Source organism: Rhea pennata, chromosome 2 (assembly GCF_028389875.1).
Source record: "Rhea pennata isolate bPtePen1 chromosome 2, bPtePen1.pri, whole genome shotgun sequence".
NCBI classification, from domain to species: Eukaryota; Metazoa; Chordata; class Aves; order Rheiformes; family Rheidae; genus Rhea; species Rhea pennata.
The window spans coordinates 54579033-54597380 of record NC_084664.1 but is presented as its reverse complement, the minus strand read 5'-3'; the positions used below and the strand labels follow the sequence as shown (position 1 = coordinate 54597380).

Below are 18348 nucleotides of genomic sequence, written 5' to 3'. Positions count from 1 at the left end.
AGTGTCATTTCTCCATGCTGAAAACCAGAAAGCCTGCACTGTTAAACATTTGTGCGTCTTGATGGCAGGCCAGCAAGGAGATAAATTGTGTGGTGCCGTGAGCCAGCCCTGGTAGGAAGGCCTCATCGCAAGCCAACCACTCGTACCACCATCACACCATATAACTGCACTCTGCCTTGGCTCATAGCTAATTCAGGGTTACTGTATTCCCATGAACTGCTGCTTGTGTTTCGGCATAGAAAGCAAACAACACAACATGCTAGCCTCCATAAAAACCATATTCTGGAAGGGGGAAGGGATTAGGAAGAAACAATGTCAGAGTGTCTTCAGGGAGCTGGAAGCAATCCCAGCTTCAAACTTGACAATGACACACAGGAAGAAGTTTTGAAAGCTTCCCAGTCCAACAGTACCCCTGTGTGCCAGGCTCGGCGATGTCTGGACATAAGACTGGCCTTTAAAGCATAAGGATGTAAGAGTAGTGCAGTGTCCTGCACACAGACAGTCCCTGTGAATGCAAAGAACAGGGGCCTGAGCTTAGCTTTTTTCAGGCATTCAGAGCTAATTGTGTCATCCAGATTCTTAACCTTATTTAGGTCAGAGGCTTCGATACGACACCATCTTAGAAACGCAGGTCTTTTGCGGGAATGAGAAAGCCAGCTTAGCCAGAACCAGAGCTCTCTAAATATTAAAGCTGAAGTGCGATCATATTTTAGAAGGGGACAACAGGAGGATATAGTGTTTTATGAGCAGTGCAAAGTTACGCCGCATGCAGTTTTGTACATGCTTTCCATGTTTTGTAAGGAGCTCCACGGTGGATAAAGTACTCTTAGCAAACTATGTGCATGATATAAAACAGAATCACGTGGACGCTTGTAAAGATGTTCCCTGTATCTTCACCCTGCTGTCCTGCCAGCCATACTGACACCATGCCTGACCCAGCTCAGCTGTGCCCCAGGCCACATTCCTCTCCAGACTGAGCTGGTGGTAACACCACAAAAAAACGGACAACAAAATGGCAAAGAACGCAATACGGACACCCCTAGTAAGCACAAGTTGAGAACACCGTATAATAACTCCTGGTAACTATTTTATTGGATTCAGTATTGGATTTTCTCTACCATCCAAGCTACATTGCTAGCAGAAAGCAATATAAACAGGGCTCTGGTGATTCTTCTCAATGGTACTTATGCACCTGCAGCCTTATGAAGTACACGAAGGAGAGTTTATAACCCATTTACAGCACTGTTACCATTCTCTTTTCTTGGCCATTCTGAGGATAATCTAATCGTTGCTCTATGGAAAGCATTTCAAATCATTTAAGATGTGTGATTCATGCAAGTTTTATTAGCATGACTGCCTCCTAAAGTTGAGCCATACAAGTACTCTGTAAAAGCAATTGGACTAACGATATAATACCTAGAGACAATAGTAAAATAGTAAAATATTAGGTGTATTATCTCACCCATAAGAAGAAATGACAGTATGGAAAACAGAATGTAAAACTCGAGTGACAAGGAAAAGGAAACACACAGAAGTGATTGACTGAAGAGGATGGAAATGGGGAATAAGCAAGCTGTACAAAGATGCCATATTAAACAATATTTTGCCAAATCTAAACCCATTTCCCTACTAGAGTTCAGGTGGCAATAAAAGGAGCAAGGTTTTAATGATTCTTGCTCTATTCTGCTAATTCATGGCCTCACTGGAAATCTTCATGGGACTTAGGCCTCGCACCATACACTTAGAGGCAAATTATTTTTATCTGGGGCAGCGAAGGAGAGTTGCTGCCAGCAGACCTGGCCTACAGTGCCCAAGAAGGCACATGGTCAGCCATGTCCCTCCCATCCTCACTGCTTATCTAGGCAGGATAGCCAGAGTCTCCGCAGGTATCAACAGGCATAGCCCAACCCAGAAGGAGACTAAAAGAAATTATACTAGCTGAGAAAGATCTATCAGTCCTAGCAATACCCCCAGAGAACAGCATGCTATATATTCAGGGAAGATTTAAGAAAAAATTCCCTAGATCTAGTCTTGCTTGGCATCAACAGAGTTTAACTGCCAAGGTAGTAGGAGCAAGTTCAGGAACAGATAGAGTCTCACTGAAGTCGTGTCTTGCAATGCATTTTAATGGATCAGAAAAGATTTAAGGCAGAAGAATCACTCCAATCAAATCCTGTGAAAAATCCCTGTCCCCTGCAAGCTCCAAGATTAAGGGAAAGAAATTTATCTAGACTCCGTGTGTGCACAGAAAGAAGGGGCTAAGATAAGTGCACGGACAAAGGGGAAGAACGTTTCACGTGAACCAGGAGGAGGAACGCACACTAAATGAATGAAAAGAGATGTCTTGGCACAAAAGTGATTCCCATGCTTTATGTTGACCTCTCCACAGACCCCGAACTATTCCCTAATACACCTCACTGTAATACCATGACTCCCTGCTAGCAACAGGCTCAAGTCTCATTGTTTCAAAGTCTTAAAATCACTCAAAGCAACATTTATTTCACAACCTATAGCAGTAGAACATGATGGGCAAGTACTAACATTTCAAAGTATGTGGTGAACCTTCCTCATTAGATGTGTCTGTCCTGTGACTTTTGGATTTGGCAGCATTTCCAGGAGCAGCTCAGTTCTGAAGAACAAATCTGGAAGGTACAACTTGAGCCAAGCACTGGGAATAATAAAAACAGAAGCAAAAAGCCCTATGCTTTCTCTAAGACCCTGTGTTCCTGGATAACATGAAATTGTCATGCAGCAGCTAATCATATGCGCAAAGTTTATGGACAACACTTGATCAGGTCTTCGGATTTTATTTATCCGGTGACTCACGAACAGGAAAAATAGCCCTTAAAAACAGAAATAAAATCTCATAGACTGTCATGTTCCTAAATATACATAAAAAAATAAAAATGAATCATACTTGCATACCAACAAAGACAGTACTCACATTTAGCACCAATCTGACCAGAGATGCCAAACAGTCCCCTAAAATGTACCATTCAGTGTTTTTAAAACTGGGACACAAAGACTCTTGCATGGACAACTCAGGCCTTCTCCTACAGATAACAGGATTTAATCTGCATACGAAAGCCAGAAGATACCAGCATGACAAAGATGATATTCCTTCTCTACTTTCTATTTTTAAGAGACAGTCTTAAAAGTATTCTGTGTTGAAGAAGACTAGACAATTTTCTTGATGCAAATTCAACGGTTTTTCCTCATAAAGATAATGTCTCAAGGTACTATCTCTAGGAAAATAAGATGTATATGGAACAGGAATTGTAAACTGTCACTCCAGCATGCATCAGTATAACATACTTAGAGGCACCCAGCAGAAGAGAGCAGAAAATGCGAAGAAGTGCTGATAAACTCCTAATGTACATGCAAATGCTTTTTAAACAACTGCTCTTGAAAATTAAAAAAAAATCAAAAAAAATCAAAGTCCAACACAGTAACAGGAAGTTAAGACTGTATTTTTCTGTAAAGCTTTAAGGACATTTGAGGAACAAATAAAAAACATAAGGACATTTTTCCATTAGGTTTTCCTAAAGCAGTGGCACGGGAGCCTCCTCTATTTGCAACAGCTTGTAACGTCCTCTGAACTAAAAGACAAAGCTGCAGTCTTCAAGCAGGTTTTGCCTGAAACATGAGATATCTTAAAAGCGACTGATTTTCAAAGTGCCTGGCAGAGGCTTCAGAAGAGGAGAAAGAAATGCTGCAGCACATCTTGGAAGCACAAGACAATGTTAGGATGCTTTTTGGAGAGAGGATCATGGATGATCAAAGGAAACTGAAGCCCCTTACCTGGTAGGAAGGTAGGAAATATAATTTAACCTTAACGGCTTGAAAACTCAAGGCTTGGTGGGAACACACTTGCAATAATTGCAAGTGCTAAAGATGCAGTGAGACCATTAACTAGGGCAGTTTGTTTAAAAGCCAAATGAAGCTAGTGAAAAGACTACTTCAGTAGGACTGGAGAGAGGATAGGGGTCACATTTGTGTTAAAAGATCAAGCTTTGAAGTTTCAGTTCAAGATGGAGCCGATTTTTGGTAAGACAATTTCTTTTCAACTTACAGATAACCAATATGCCGTAATGTACACATTACAGCTCATCATCTTGCATTCGGTTCCATTTTGCTGAATTTGGGTACACAGATGTGAAATTTAAAAAGCCACCATCATTCTTGCATACAGCTGCTTGAAAAAAATGCTTTACTTTAAGCCAAAAAATCCAAAATGGAATTGGGAGCTTCTTGCAACAGAAAGGGAAATTAATCAAACCACAGTAAAATCCAAATGCTTTTAGTTCAAAAAAAGAAATAGGAAACCCTCACACTTAGAGGTGGCTATTGCTTGTGCATTAAAATCTTTGCAGTGTTTCCAGAATTTTTACTGCCAACAGCTCTGTGAGGGAACAGCCCATGTGTATCTATAAAATCCATGAATTGCTTTCTGAGGACTGTTCAGACTCTGAACTGTTTTGGCCTTTAAGCCACAACTTCTTCTTCTGTGGAGCTACTTTGCACAGGAGAAATCAGAAATAGTTAAAACAACAAACTGTTTTTGCTAACCAACAGATACGTTTATCACAAGATCCCTCAAACACGCTGGAAATAAAGCTGAGCTGTCTGTCAGCAGTACCAACACATTCACCCCTGTTCAGGTTACAGTTCTGGTCTAAACCTCAAATTTCCATCAGCTGGATTCCCGTCTCAGGCCTTTCTACGCAGCTCTGGCCTTCTGTTCTTGTGCTCAAACTTTCTGCAGAAAACGAAGGTATGATGCCATTCTGCTCGTTGCTCAACAGCATGTTTTTCTTTAGGGAGGCCAATGCAGAGGACAGTTGGCAATGCCTGCAGCTCCGTTTGGGCTGATGATGAAATGAGTATGTAAACACGGCTAGAGATAAGGGAGGAGCTGTACAAAGTAATAGCAGGAAGACAGACAGGTAGATAGCCAAGAACTGCACTACCATTACTGCCAAAATCATAGGTAAACTTGGGCTGGTCAGTGTAAAGGTTACAAAAGTTAGTCAGGTACCGTTGCAGCATGTCCCTGTTCTTTGATAGCACTTACTTTCATGCTTACATTCAATAGCAGCTTTAATGTTTTATCCATGGTGGGTAAATCTCAACAGGCAAGCACGGCGTCCTTCCTCTTGCGTGCGTTGTGGTGCTCAGCTTGGTGCTGGCCCGTGCCTTCCCATCACCTACACTCACCACAAGAGGAAGACAGCTCAAGACTTCACCACGGTGTCCTTTGGGCAGATGGACCACATCACTGCCCTCCACAGAAAGCACCACCCCTGCTCAGTACAGTGTCGCCTCTGGAAAATTGCTGCCCTGATTAAAATGCGAACTGTTTTAAACCAAATGATGTATGGTTTCCCCAGCTAAGACTCTCCTCCTTGCAGGACTTTGTGTTTCTTTCCAAAATCTTTTCTGCTTAAAAGGAGAAATAAGGTAGTCATTTTATTCACTACAGCCAGTAGGTTTGATAGCAATCCCATGGAACTTGCACGCACCAGACTTGAGTATTTTATGGTTAATCTTTCAATACCATGTTAGAATTGTTTCTGGTGTAACACCCTGAAATTCAGTGGCGCTATGACAGAGAAAAACTTGATTGTATTTGGTTTAAAAAATACATAAAAAAAAGCAAAAAACAGAAGTTGTAAATCAGCATCCACTGCGTTTACAACAGCACGCCACTTCCAGTTCAGCAGAAAACTCACTGAAGTTTACGTGATCCAAACCTCAGAGAGGTTATTGACCGGCAATTACTGTGAGTAATGCTGGAACAAACCGTCAAACGAAGAGCAAGACAGACTGCATGTGCATTCTGCAACCACAGGCGTATGGGGCTCAAAAAAACAAGGAAGAGAAGGAAAAACTATAAAAATACAGAAGAGTCAAAGGACATCTCCAAAGTAAAACTTTAAACCAATCTATACCATGCCCAGGAGAAGTTTACACTTTTTCTCTTGTTAAAAAAAAGAAGGATCATGTATTTTTTGCATGACTAACAAGGTATTGTAAGCACAAAGGATTTAGGGCAGGAAACCTGCCGCAACACCTCAAAGCAAAATCCTTGTTGATCAATTAGCTATTCACTAACCTGTTAAAAATTAGTTCAGCTGTGAACAGTTTGGACAGCTGTTGTAGCTAAATTTGTACAGCAGCCAGAGAAATTTACCTGAAATTCCTCCTAAAAAAGAGAGGAATAAAAAATATATATAAAAAGACAAGGACAGGGAAATTTTCCAATTCTTCTCCTCATCATCATCTCCATCCTCATAAATCTAAGGCAAAAACTGCTCCCAGCAGTTGCTTTATCTTGTGGGTCTTCCCTCCATAAGAGCAGGAGGGCGTCACCGCACTTTCCCCCCCCGTACAACAGACTCACAGCCGTAGACAGGGATGGAGGAGACTGCCTGTATAGCAGAGAAGTTCCCCAGGGCACGTCCACGCTGCGTAAGGCAGCGCTGGGGAGAGGAACTCTATAGGCTCCCTCCATACCAGCTGGCTGGGACACTGGAAGCAGCCCAGATGTCTTAGCACGGCACTCCCAGGCTAATTAGCCATGTTTGGAAATAAGGTTAATTAGCTCGGCTGGAGCGCTGAAATAATCTTTTATTCTGGATAATTCCGAGTATCAGACCAACCCAGGTGTCTCTAAAAGGCCCTGCGTCATCCTGTATAGACAGCTGCTTCAAAGAACCGACAAGCCCTAGAATAGCGTCCATTAGGACGTACAGCATGTGGGGGATTGCAAAAATTTCTACATTAAAAAAAAAAATCAATATATAGGTCATGGGAGACTGGCTACTGGAATTATTCCAGTGCAGATGGAGCATGTCTAGTAACTGCAATCTTCCCAACCGTTGTTAGCATATACGACAATATATTCTCTAATGTATTTTTCCATGCGAATTAACCCTTTTTTACACAATTTGACTTCAGGAATGTCTGCACATGTGTGGGGCACAACCAGGGTAACCGTATTTCTCAAGTATCACTTTAATCACTAGCCCTTAATAATTTTACTGCAGGCACTGAAAAATAGCAGTGCAGTGCTGAGCCTTGGCTCCCGCTTTTAAAAACCCTCCCAGATGCGAGCGTGGAAATGAGGTCAGCAGCGCTGATCTTCCTTGCCGTTGATTGAGCCATTTAAAATACTTGTAACATTCGAAAATGACACTGGACTCGAACATGAAGTGGATACGCTGCATACTCCAACGGTGAAAGGAAACTGTTTCTCAACGGAGAACATCTTTTTCACCGCAGCTACACATTCTCTTTACCACTCTTGGACTCTTGACACCCTGCCCAAATTGTCCTCAGCACCGTATATGGTGTTTCTGATCCTGCTGTGAATCACCGAAGCCCAAGCCGAGGAAAAGGAAAGAAAGGACAAGATTTAAGCAAAGTGGAAAGCACGTCCACATTTAATACCAGGGTAAGACAAGGTACGCTGTAGGTCACCCGCATGCTAGCAAAGCAACCGAGCGCCCGAACACCTTCACCCGTAACAGTGTTATTTTCCAACAGACAGGTGATCTCTACCCCAGCTCTTATTCAAACAAAGTATAGTCTCTGAGGTAGGAAAAATCTGGAAATGAAAAAGCTACTGCGTTCCTATTTTTACCGCTGTTATTAACAATGTGCCACAGTTCTTGTCTCCATCGCCACACCACACAATGGTGTCAAGAAATTGCTGCGGCATGTTGTAATTACTTCAGTAAGGACATTTTGCCTCCGTGCGCGCGCGTACACCTGCATCGCAATGAAGAACAATACAGTTTAAAAAGAAGCGATACGCGCCCTATAATCTCTGTCCTATCTGCTTTTCTCTGCTCATCAGGCCAAATCTTGACATCATTATTCAGGCAAGAGTCCCAAAGATCAATACAATGGTAAGAAAAACATGGCAATCCAGACTCCAACACAGTTAGAAGGGTGCAGCTACATGTGCAAAAAGAGATGATCTCTTAAATGTCCCTGTTTAATACGACTGGAGATCAGTGTTACTGGTGAACTAGATGGGTATTTGGTTGCACAGTCTGTATTTTCCTCTAGCTAAGAGGAAACACTCATGCATTCTCAGGAACTGCAGAATTTAGTTCTCATGTGTATCGTCCCTGGGTTTTCCTTTCCACTCCTTCTTTCCTGGCAAGAACAAAGCAGCATCTTTTGCCTTTAAGATTAGACGTTCTGATTACGCCTTTTAAGCCAAAGCTAGAAAACTGCTGTTCCTTGTACTGTCATCGCCAAAACTACAAAAGAACCACAGAGCATTAAAGATTCTTCTTACAGGATGCAGTCTTATGTACAGATACATAAGATGTTTTCTACAATTGTGTGGCATGTGTTTTCTGAGAAGTCTAGCAGGATGAGGTTATAGCCTTGTGGCCTTTGCTTACAATCCAGAAGCAGGTAGTAAAACACTGATTACTAATTTCCCAATTTATTAGCATAAACTAGTCAATCCACTTTATATTTGCTCTGCAGGATATAGCAAACCCTGCAGAATCTGCAGAAGTAATTTGGTGGCTCCAATTTACCAAAATACCTGCAAGGGAAATCCAGTAACATTATATAAACTCGTAGAAGAGCTCACAAGGTACAGATTGAAACTATCCAGACATTAAGCGCCAGCTGTACCAAGTCTACATGACGGGAAAAAATATGGACAAATGATTTCCCTACTGATCTCTCATTTTAGTCAGGTTTTATGACACAAGTAGCAGTGACAGCGTTAAGATTAGGGGAAAAAAGAAAAATAAGTTATTTTATAATGGATATATTGACCTTTAACTAAGCCATTTCTTCAGTGACATTCTCACCTTTAAAGCTAATACACAGATTAAAATGGCTGCTTAAATAGCACCTCTCAGAGGGTCAACAGATACACTGAGACGGTTGATCATTAAAATAAACAAGAAGCCCAGGTCACCCTTTAGGAGAGGAACTCCCCAGAAAGGTCACTCTGGGGAGGTTTCAAGGGCCTGCCCTGTATTTTGGTATCACGTCCCAGTGAGAAAGCTGTGGCACCTGCACCAAACCTGCCGGGTTGGCTAAGACCAGCAGACGGCAAGCAGGATCGCACCGCTCTAGAGCTCAGCGCGCCCACCCCTGAGACCTCCCGACCGCCTGGGCCACCGACCTTCCCCGACACGGTGCTTGCCACAAGGACGGACCGGGGTGGTGTACACCCTTCACCCTCTTGCTCTAAGTCCACCCGCTGCTTTTCAATCTCCCCCTCAAAGGACTTGAGCTGCAAAGCACCAGGAGTAAGTGGTCCGCTCCCTACAGAAGCAGCAGGCGATGGCCACAGAGAGGGTCTCAGCATCGCGTCCGTACGAAGCACGCGTGGGTTTTGAAAGGGCAACATACGTTATTAATTCACATCCCTTCCCTTTCTGGAAGCAATTTGGAAGGGGCCGCGATTCCTGCCCCAGGCAGCAGCAGTGCTGCAGGGAAGCTGTGCCGCCCGCGGGGACATTTCTGCTTTGCAGCCCTGAACACTAGAGCCTTCACGCAATTTGCTGTATAGAAAGAACGGGCCAAATCCTGAACTAGAATAAATCAATAGGATTTCACTGGACAACGGTGTGACACAGGGTCTCACCCACGAGTATCTTGTTGCTTTCCCCTGACAGATAATGTTCAGGAGGCAGTTTCAGGCTCCCAGTAAGTAAAATATTTTTGGTCTCTTAGAGGCAGAGGACAAAAACAAACAGTTCTTCAGTCACCCCAACTTTTTTGTCTCCAGACACATTAACAACATCCCACAGTAATGATGGCTTTACATGCACCTGCATTTATATTGTTCAAAAAGATCTTTTCATAACGTGCACATAAACAGAAGATACAATCTAAAATTCCTTTTTTCTCTCCAGTTTTTCCTGAAGTTGCAGGAGACAGGATTTCCTAAATATTACATAAGTAGAGGAGGGTGTATTTGTTCTTTTGCAGTTTAAGACTTATTAGCGCAGTCAAGTTAGTTGGGCCAGGCCTCTTTCCTGATCTTTTATTGCAAGAGAATTATTCTTGGCAACGCTCCAGCATACTATTAGTATGAGAAAAAACAAACAGACATTTAAAGAAGAGAGACATAAAACAGGCACACCTCGGGGCTTTGCAGGGTCACTGCAAGTTGTAGTGACAGAACAGAAATAGCAAATACAACCTGGTGCTGAGCCTCTGGAGCATGCAAGTACCACTGTTATTACTACTATAGACACCAGCGAGAGGAACATGAGAAAAGACTGGATTTCTCCTTTTCCCTTCCCTTTCTCCCCCAGGATGTGCTGTCCCCCCTGCACTCCCCTCGCAGTTTGTTGGGCAAGAGGCAGGAAACCCGGCGGCATAGCGAGCGTTACACAGGGACTGGCTGCCTAGCTGCTGCCTCTCCATTTGGGGCTGAATTCTACCCATCTTTCCCTTAGTAGGAACACTGATAGTCACAGAAACTTGGAAAAAGCCTAGGAATGTAGTATCTTTGAGTGACTGCTATACTTTTGGTGAACCTAAGTGAAAACAGCTAAGCAGTTGCAAAGCTGGAGGGAGAACGAGGGGCTGACACACTCTGAAAGACTGATCACAGAGGCCTTATTCTCAGAGAAGCTAAGCCAAGAGCAGAAAGAAATCAGTATTAAGCAGAAACTTTACATTGCTACTTGTCTCTGTTATGCTACAAAAAAATTTTGCAACAGGTGTTAAGGCTCTGTTATATATCTACTTTTTGCATCTAAAAGAGAGAACGTCTCCAAGAAGCTGCAAGTGGCAGAGTAAAAGATCAGGCAGCGTTGCCTGGCATCTGGAAGGTCCCCCTCCGTCCGCAATCACAGCGCTGCTCTGCGGAACTTGAGCTGCAGCCTTGGTACTTCTGCTCCTTTTTGAGAGTGTGAGCTTTGGCTTTCAGAGTCAAAGATCACAAAGTTTCTGGTCAGTATTACAAAGCATTAAAAAAAATCAATTGGAAAACCTCCCCCTCAAAATGTGCTGGGAAGCACACGCAACTAATTGTTGCCCTTGGGTACTAGCAAACTTTCAAGTACGCAATTAAACTAAGGGATGCATCTTTAGCATAGTCTGTGCATCAGTCAGTGCATCAATCAGCGTTACACATGCCTGTATGTATGTCATATTTCTTGACGCAATCATAAACCTGTGCTCTTAGCACATAACAACATCTGAGAGGGCAATCACATGCTACAGTGGACCTCAGAAACTCAGTTCACAGCCAGGAGGGGCAGGTTTAGGCAGCTGTGGATGAAGAAAAGATGGAGTTCCCTTCCCTAGGAGTTGGGTCACAAGAAAACTCTGCTGTACCTCTGCAACCGTGCCCCCTTGGCCAAAGGAAACATCTCTGTTTGGGCTTCTCCTCCCGCTCACCTCGCCCCAAAAAGTGTTTGTGGCATTTGATCTGAACTTGCTAACCCTTTTTGCATGCCATCCTAACACTACGGCTTTTCTGTGAGAATAAACTGTTGATTTTTTCCTCCCCCCCCTGTTTCACACCTAGCACGTGGCTTTTTGTTTCATGCAACTGTTGCGCTACCCCCTCACCAACTGATTTATCCGCTGCGCTGTCAGCTCTCAAAACCGCAAGCTGTCACTTTAAATCTTTCAAGCCACAAGCAAACTGCTTTAGGTTAGCAGCCTTTATAGAGGGTAGAGGGCAGCTGGAGGAGGCAGTCTGCACTCTCAGAGGTAGGCCAGCTCTAACAAGCTTTAAACAAATCCCAGATTTGCTGAACTACATCTGCAGAAGTGTCGCAGGTTTGGGCAAATTCACTCCATGCTAGAATCTTTAATCCAATTACGTATCACGTTCACCTCCGTGTTCACCATGTTAATCTCTTCTAAAATTACTCTCTCGTCCTGTGAGTGAAAAGACTTCACTCTTACACTCCAAATACTGTGATAAACATAGATCTTTGTAATATAAGGAAGAGGGTGAGGGCCTTGCTGTATTTCATTATTTTTGTATTGCAGCAATGGATTTCAAAATAGCTTAGCAGTAGTAGTCACACTTACTGATTTAGTACAAGGGATGCTAGAGCAATTAGAGTACGTTGCTGCTATTCTTAAAAAATCTTAGCACTTTTGCGAATGAGCTTGGAGGATTTTTTTTCCTCCCTTCTGCAGATTACTCTAAGTAATATGAAGTAAAGATTTCTTGCCTTTTCTGTAAACGAAGGCACTGTCCCTTCTCCTGCCTGTACAACTGTTCTCAGTGCAGAGGCTATCCAGGGCTTGAAGAAGGGAAGACCTTCATCTTCAGCTGCACTTGGAAATGAACAGCAATTTTCGCTGCTGGTGGTGCCTGAAAGGACAAGGCCACATGGTCCCAACCCTATCCGATGCAGACCAGTCATGGTAAAAGCTGCCTTTCCACTGGCATGAAAATCTGCTGCTCAGATTAAGATTCTTTACTGCTCTTTACCCTTTTTCAAATAACAGTCATCTTGATTCAGCCATGGGCTAAATCATTCCTGGGCTTAAAAAGCTGTGTGGGACAACCCCTGAAACAAGAACAATTCTAGGACACAACAGTTTACTCCAGCTCCTGAGACAACATGGGACTGCTTGCTGCACGTGTTTTTTTGCGTGGACGTGGCTGTGCACAAAGTACCTTAGCTATCAGGCATCGACAGGAGGCACGTGCTCCCACAACGCAGGCAACGAAGGCTAAAGAGCCTTCAAATCCACTGGGCAACAGCTTTGCTCATAGCTTGGAAACTTCAGCCACAAATGTGGGCCCTCCACTGAGCATGCAGAGCACCCTGAACGCTCACCTTTGCACCTCACTGACCATCTTCTTAGCCTTAAGTGCTACAAAGCACCTGCGTGGTGGTGGTTTCTTTATGGAAGAAGCAAAAGCTGAATTTCCCTAACCGATTATCAACGGAGGTTGATTTACATGGGCAAGCATTAGTTTGCAAGTCATTTTAATCAGTTTCTAGGGTACGTGACTGGAGCAGGGAGGGAGCCCTTTCATTTCACACACGGACAAAAAGCCAGATTCAACCTCAGCTAAGCCCATTTTATAGCTGCAAAGCTCCACTGACTTCAGCAATACTAGCACCAGCAAGAGGAAATTCCTTTCCACTGCTCCCTGAGGTGCTGAGTAAGACTTTTCCCAATGTATACTTTTTTGCTGCATTGTGTTGATCTTTCTGTTCCCACATTTACTTTCCCAGGAAACTTCTGTAGGCTCGTCTGTCGATGCGAGTTGCTCTCTCATTTCTTTCCAGCTCCTCACATTACTACACATGTGGTGAAGCACAGAAAGCAATTGCACCAGACTCTCCCTCCGAGATTGACAGCACACATTTGTGCAACAGGAATGGAACAGGAAAAAGTATTTATATCAGGCTCACCTAAAACTTCAAAGTTTCAAAGAGACTTTTTACACTACACAGTGTAGCCAAGTACCTATTTGGTAAGTTGGCAGAGATAAAGTACCACTCAGAGAGAAAAAACAAACTGTTGGGGCCATGCTCTGCATACACAGTGGCCAACCTGGGCTAATGCAGGCTTATTTTATAAATCGCCTTATCTGCCTATCCTTTTTAATAGGTAACCCGTTTTATCCTCCCTCTTCTGTCCACATGCTGAAGATGCAAAAGTCATAGGTAGTTAACACTTCCCAAGATTGAATCCTAAGAATCATGTCACTTTTTTCTTTCAGAATCCTGTAATGCTGAGATTTATGAGAATGAAAGATACTTCTTTCCTCAACAGCAGCTCCATAAGACCTCACCTTAAGATCCACTCCAGCTAGCACAGCTGGTTCATGATTTTATTTAATGAAACAGCAATAACCATGGTGAAGGGGAAAGCATAAGATACATGAAATAGAGGAGGGGGACAGTCAAGGAATACTGAAAGATGGTAGGCTGAAACAGCCGGCATGCCATCTGAATGCACCAAGCTGGGCTATCACCAGCTGCATTTTGGCTATCAAACACAGTCATGGCTGTAAGGCGGGTAGGTGTTTCCTGTGCCGAAGCATCAGGCTCCTGAGCAACACACAGCAACACAGGAGGAAAACAGCACAGAGTTTTACAGACCGCAAATACGGCACTGCAGCACAGGATGCCAGGGTACTGCTACTGTCTTTCTAATCTCTGTTATTCAGTATCGTAATACAGTGCTGAAAAAGGGGGAACCCTCAGCACTACCAAAGACAACAGGTTGTCAGCACTTCCTCTTCCTAAAAGAGCCCTTTTTCAGAGGTCTGGGAGTCACCTATTCATATTAGTTTCCAGCTGGAAGTTTGAAGAGAAGACAGGGAGACGAGTTAGCTTCTCAATGCCAAAGCGAAAAGAAACAAAACAAACAAAAACCACAAAACCCCCCCAACAGATCAGCTGGGATAGAATTAACAAATGGACAGGAAAGGGCAAAAATTATTTCAAAATCCTTATTGCATCCTTAGGTTTCGGTACAAAGTAGAAAGTTTAGCAACATAGTGCTTTAGAGACATTCCCAGCTCTGTTGCACCATTAATTAGCCAAAAATAGGTCTCAGCTTTCCAGCCACAAAGAGCAGCAGCACCGTCCCACTTTTATTAGCAAAGGTCAGCCCAGTCACTGCCCGGACAAGCCGATCTTGCTCGTGCCCATAAACTCACTGAAATCAGGGGCTGGCTGACTGCCCACAGGTGGGTTTCAGAAGCGCGGCTTTCGCCTGGGGCCGGCCCGCCGCGGGTGTAGAGGGGAGCCCGGTGACCCCGACACCAGCCAGGTCTCCCAGGCAGCTGTCCTGCAGCTGGCACACCTGCGGGTAACAGCCCCTCTGGTTCGGCAAAGCCACCGGGGACTGCTCGGCAGGGCTTGTGTCACCCTCGTGGGACGAGCTGCGGCGTCCCTCGCTTGGTAGGAAACTGCACAAACCAGTCTCAGCATGCGCTTAAGGTTTTGGCAGCTTCCTCCTCCCCCCCCACACACATTTTTTTTCCTTCTCTTTTTCTCTGGGGTTGCTTTGGGGGGAGGTTGTTTGATCCCCCCCCCCTTTTTTTGCATTTTTCTTTTTTGCAGTTTTCACCGGAGGAGGGAAGGCAAAGGAAAGAGTGGACTGCACTGAGGTTAAGAAGACTAACCAGACAAACAAAACTTTCCAGAGAAAAGATGGTGGAAAGCCTCACCTTGACAATAAATACCTAAGAAACTGCCGTACTGGCTCTGAGAAATGTTAAGGTAGCTCAGGGTCCTGCCTCTGAGAGTGGCAATAAGATGCTTGGAGAAACACTGTTAGAAACACAAGATACACAGAGCAATCCTTCTCCTGCTATGCCATCCAGACTTCTGGCAGGAAAGCAGTATGTGATTTGCTCAAGAGGCTCCTGCCTTCAGAGGGAATCACTCCTTGACCACAGCAATGATTGCTAACCATTAACAGGCACAACGTGACCGACTGAAGGAAAGGCCTGGGAAGACCGTTCAGTCTTCCCAGGACAGATGTGCAGAAGTACCTGTGTACTTCTGCGTGAGGTCCACCACCTTTTAAGAAGGATAATGGCTTTATTCAGGGACACTCATTACAGCCCCAGTGTTAAGTCTCAGCCAAGGTACTGCTGCCAGGTGTGGGTAACATCAAATAATCCCGGGAAGGAATTACGAGAATTAAACCCAGGACTTCAGACACGCAAGGTACTGGGGTTATGACTGGGTCTTTACAGTGCTAAATCCTACGGAAAAAATCAACACTACTGAAACAGCTAAGAGCCCTGACAAAGCTGGGCCTACAGCTCAAGGACCGCCTCTCACCTGTTCTCCAGCAGCGTCATGCACACGACTTCCCGCACGCCGGGGTTGTTGGCTTTTTCGATGGAGCAGCTTTGCAGGTTCCAGGTAGCGATCCTCAGCACGGGTCGGCCATCTCTCAAGCCCCCAAACATCTCCACAGAGGGGCGAGTAGATATGATCTGGGTCGGGCCCCCAGGTGGAAAATCCAAGTCCTCGCTCTGGAGACTCAAAGAAGTGGGGCTGGGATGAGGCTTGGCCATGAAGCTGAGGCCACCGTTGGTGTTTGTTGAAGGGGGCCGGGACCGCTCCGCAAAAATCTGATGCCTGATTTTGCCCAGAAAGGAGGAATTAATGCAGTTCATCCTCACCAGGTCCTCAATACTTTTGAAGGGCCCATGCTCCTTGCGGTAGTCTACGATGCTGTTGGCAATCTTCTCCGTGATGCCGCGGATGCTCATGAGCTGTGCTGGAGTGGCGGTGTTGATGTTGATCTTAGTGGCGGAGAGGTGGTGCTCGGAGCTGGGGTCCTTCCGCAGGGAGCTGGGCGAGTGCTGCGCGGAGCTGCCCTTGCTGCTCACACAGATCTCGAACTTCACCTGCTCCAGCTTGGCCGCCCCCACGCCGCTCACCAGCGCCAAGTCCTCCACCTTCTTGAAGCCGCCGATGTACTCCCGATACTCCACAATGTTCTGGGCCACCATCCGGGTGACGCCGGGGAGGGTCATCAGTTCCTCCTCAGTGGCTGTGTTGATGTTGAGCCGCTCCTGGTTGACGAGGATGTTGCTGAAGTTGCAGGCGGCGCTGAACTTGCGGCTGTGGCACAGGTCCGCGGGGTCCCGGGGGATGGAGCGGTGGCACCCGAGGTTGCCCCCCATCTCACCTCAGCGCGGCGAGCGGGTGCTGGACCAGCACTGGGCGAGGGGCGACTTTGGCGCCCGGCGCCCAGGCCTCATGGGCACCGTCGGGCTGCGACAGCAGGGTACCCTGTGGAGGGAGAGGACAGGCGCCGTCAGACCCCGCGGAGGGGCGCCCTTCCTCCCTGCCCTCCTCCTCCTCCTCCGGGGGCTCCTCAGCCGCCTGCTGCCTCCGCGCTGGACGGCGGCGAGAGGCGACGGCGGTGCCGCCTCCGCGCCCCGCTCCGCTCCGCTGCGGCCCCGCGGCGCCGCTCCTGCCGCTGCCCCGCGCCCGCCCGCGCTAGTCGTAGCGCGGCGGGAGCTCCCGCCCCTCGGCCCGGCGAGGCGGAGCCGCCGCCGCCGCCGCCGCCGTCGCGCCCGCCCCCGGGCGGCGCCGCCGCGGCTCCGCGGGCGCCCGGCGCGGCCCCGAGCAGCGCCCCGCGCCGCCCAGCGCGCCCCCTCCGCGGCGCGGCCGGCGGGGCGCAGCGGGCTTTTCCTTTTCCAACCTAAGGAAAAGCCTCATCAGCCGTCTCCGTTTCTCTTTTTTTACTGTTGCAGACATCATGTTTTCGTACATCCGTGTAAAAATTCGTCTTTTTTTTCTTTCCCTTTTTTCCGTTTCGATTGTAGGCACATCTCAAGCTGACACCCTTGAGGTTTTCTGCCTGGCTGAAATTCCCCGCCGCACGCTTTCCGGTATATTAGACGTGCGTATCAGGTCTGCCGCGGCCCGTGATCCCCGGCCCGCTGCGCGGCTGGGCTCTCTCCCGGCCGCGCAGCTCAGCAGGGAAATCCCTGCCGGGTTAAGACCCCTGTGCCCGCGCGGGCTTTCCTGCAGGAGGTTTGCAGCCGGAGAGCTGCGGCGGCACAGCCGCCAGCGCTAGCAAAGCCACCAAAAGTACTCACCCGGCTGCTGCTGCTGCATCGAGTCCCAGGCTGCTGCCTGCAGAGCACACCGTAGCCAAGTTAGCGCGTTTAAAACTAGCTCGGCTCTGCCCACACAAGAGTGACTGCCATGTCAGTGAATCCTAAATACAATCAGTGGGTGTAACTGAAAGGGAGGGGGAGGAAGACTGAAAGAAAGAGCAACAGACGCTTGCAGATGCCAGCTATGCACGTTGATGCTGTCTGATGCTGACAGGATATCGGTATTTCTATCCAGACGGAACATGCTACAAGTGCATGTATACTCTGAACATAAAGAGTCTTGACTGCCCCTCTAACCAAAATTAAACAAATTTACAATAGTGGTCTACACATGCATTTTCCATGGTTAGTTAATGGAAATTATTTTGATTCATCTGCAATAAAAGGCTGAATTTATTCAGCTTCAGCCTCCTGGCTAAGAGGAAGAGAATGTAATGTGTGCAGGGGATTGCAGGCTGCACTGGGCTTTCCGACTGCACATGGGCACTGCTGCTTTGCCATTTGCACTAGATATTCTGCTGCAGATCACATATTTCTCTTCTGTTTGCCCGAGCAATAGAGTCAGCGCATTGTCATTATGGGAATGGGTACTCCCTGCATTAGGCGGTTGGCTCTTTGCTGCCTGCTGGAGTGGGAGAAAGTGCTCGCTTAGGTGATTAAATGCTTCCATGTCTACCGGAAAGTGCTCCAAGCACTGTGATAACAGCGGCCAATGCAGCAGAAGTCATGCTGGGCCTAATTCTGCTGGGATGATGCTAGCACAGAGCTGG

At 46.3% G+C, this 18348-nt stretch overlaps 1 protein-coding gene across 1 annotated transcript in view; it reads right to left on the bottom strand.

Annotated features, from left to right (window-relative positions):
- The window catches only part of EEPD1 (endonuclease/exonuclease/phosphatase family domain containing 1), a 71199-nt gene extending 54266 nt beyond the window's left edge, over nt 1–16933 (bottom strand). The window contains exon 1 of the mRNA XM_062567904.1: nt 15780–16933. Coding sequence (XP_062423888.1) covers nt 15780–16633 — 854 coding nt within the window. The 5' untranslated portion in view covers nt 16634–16933. The remainder of the gene's footprint in view (nt 1–15779) is intronic.
- Between the last annotated feature and the right edge of the window lie 1415 nt (nt 16934–18348).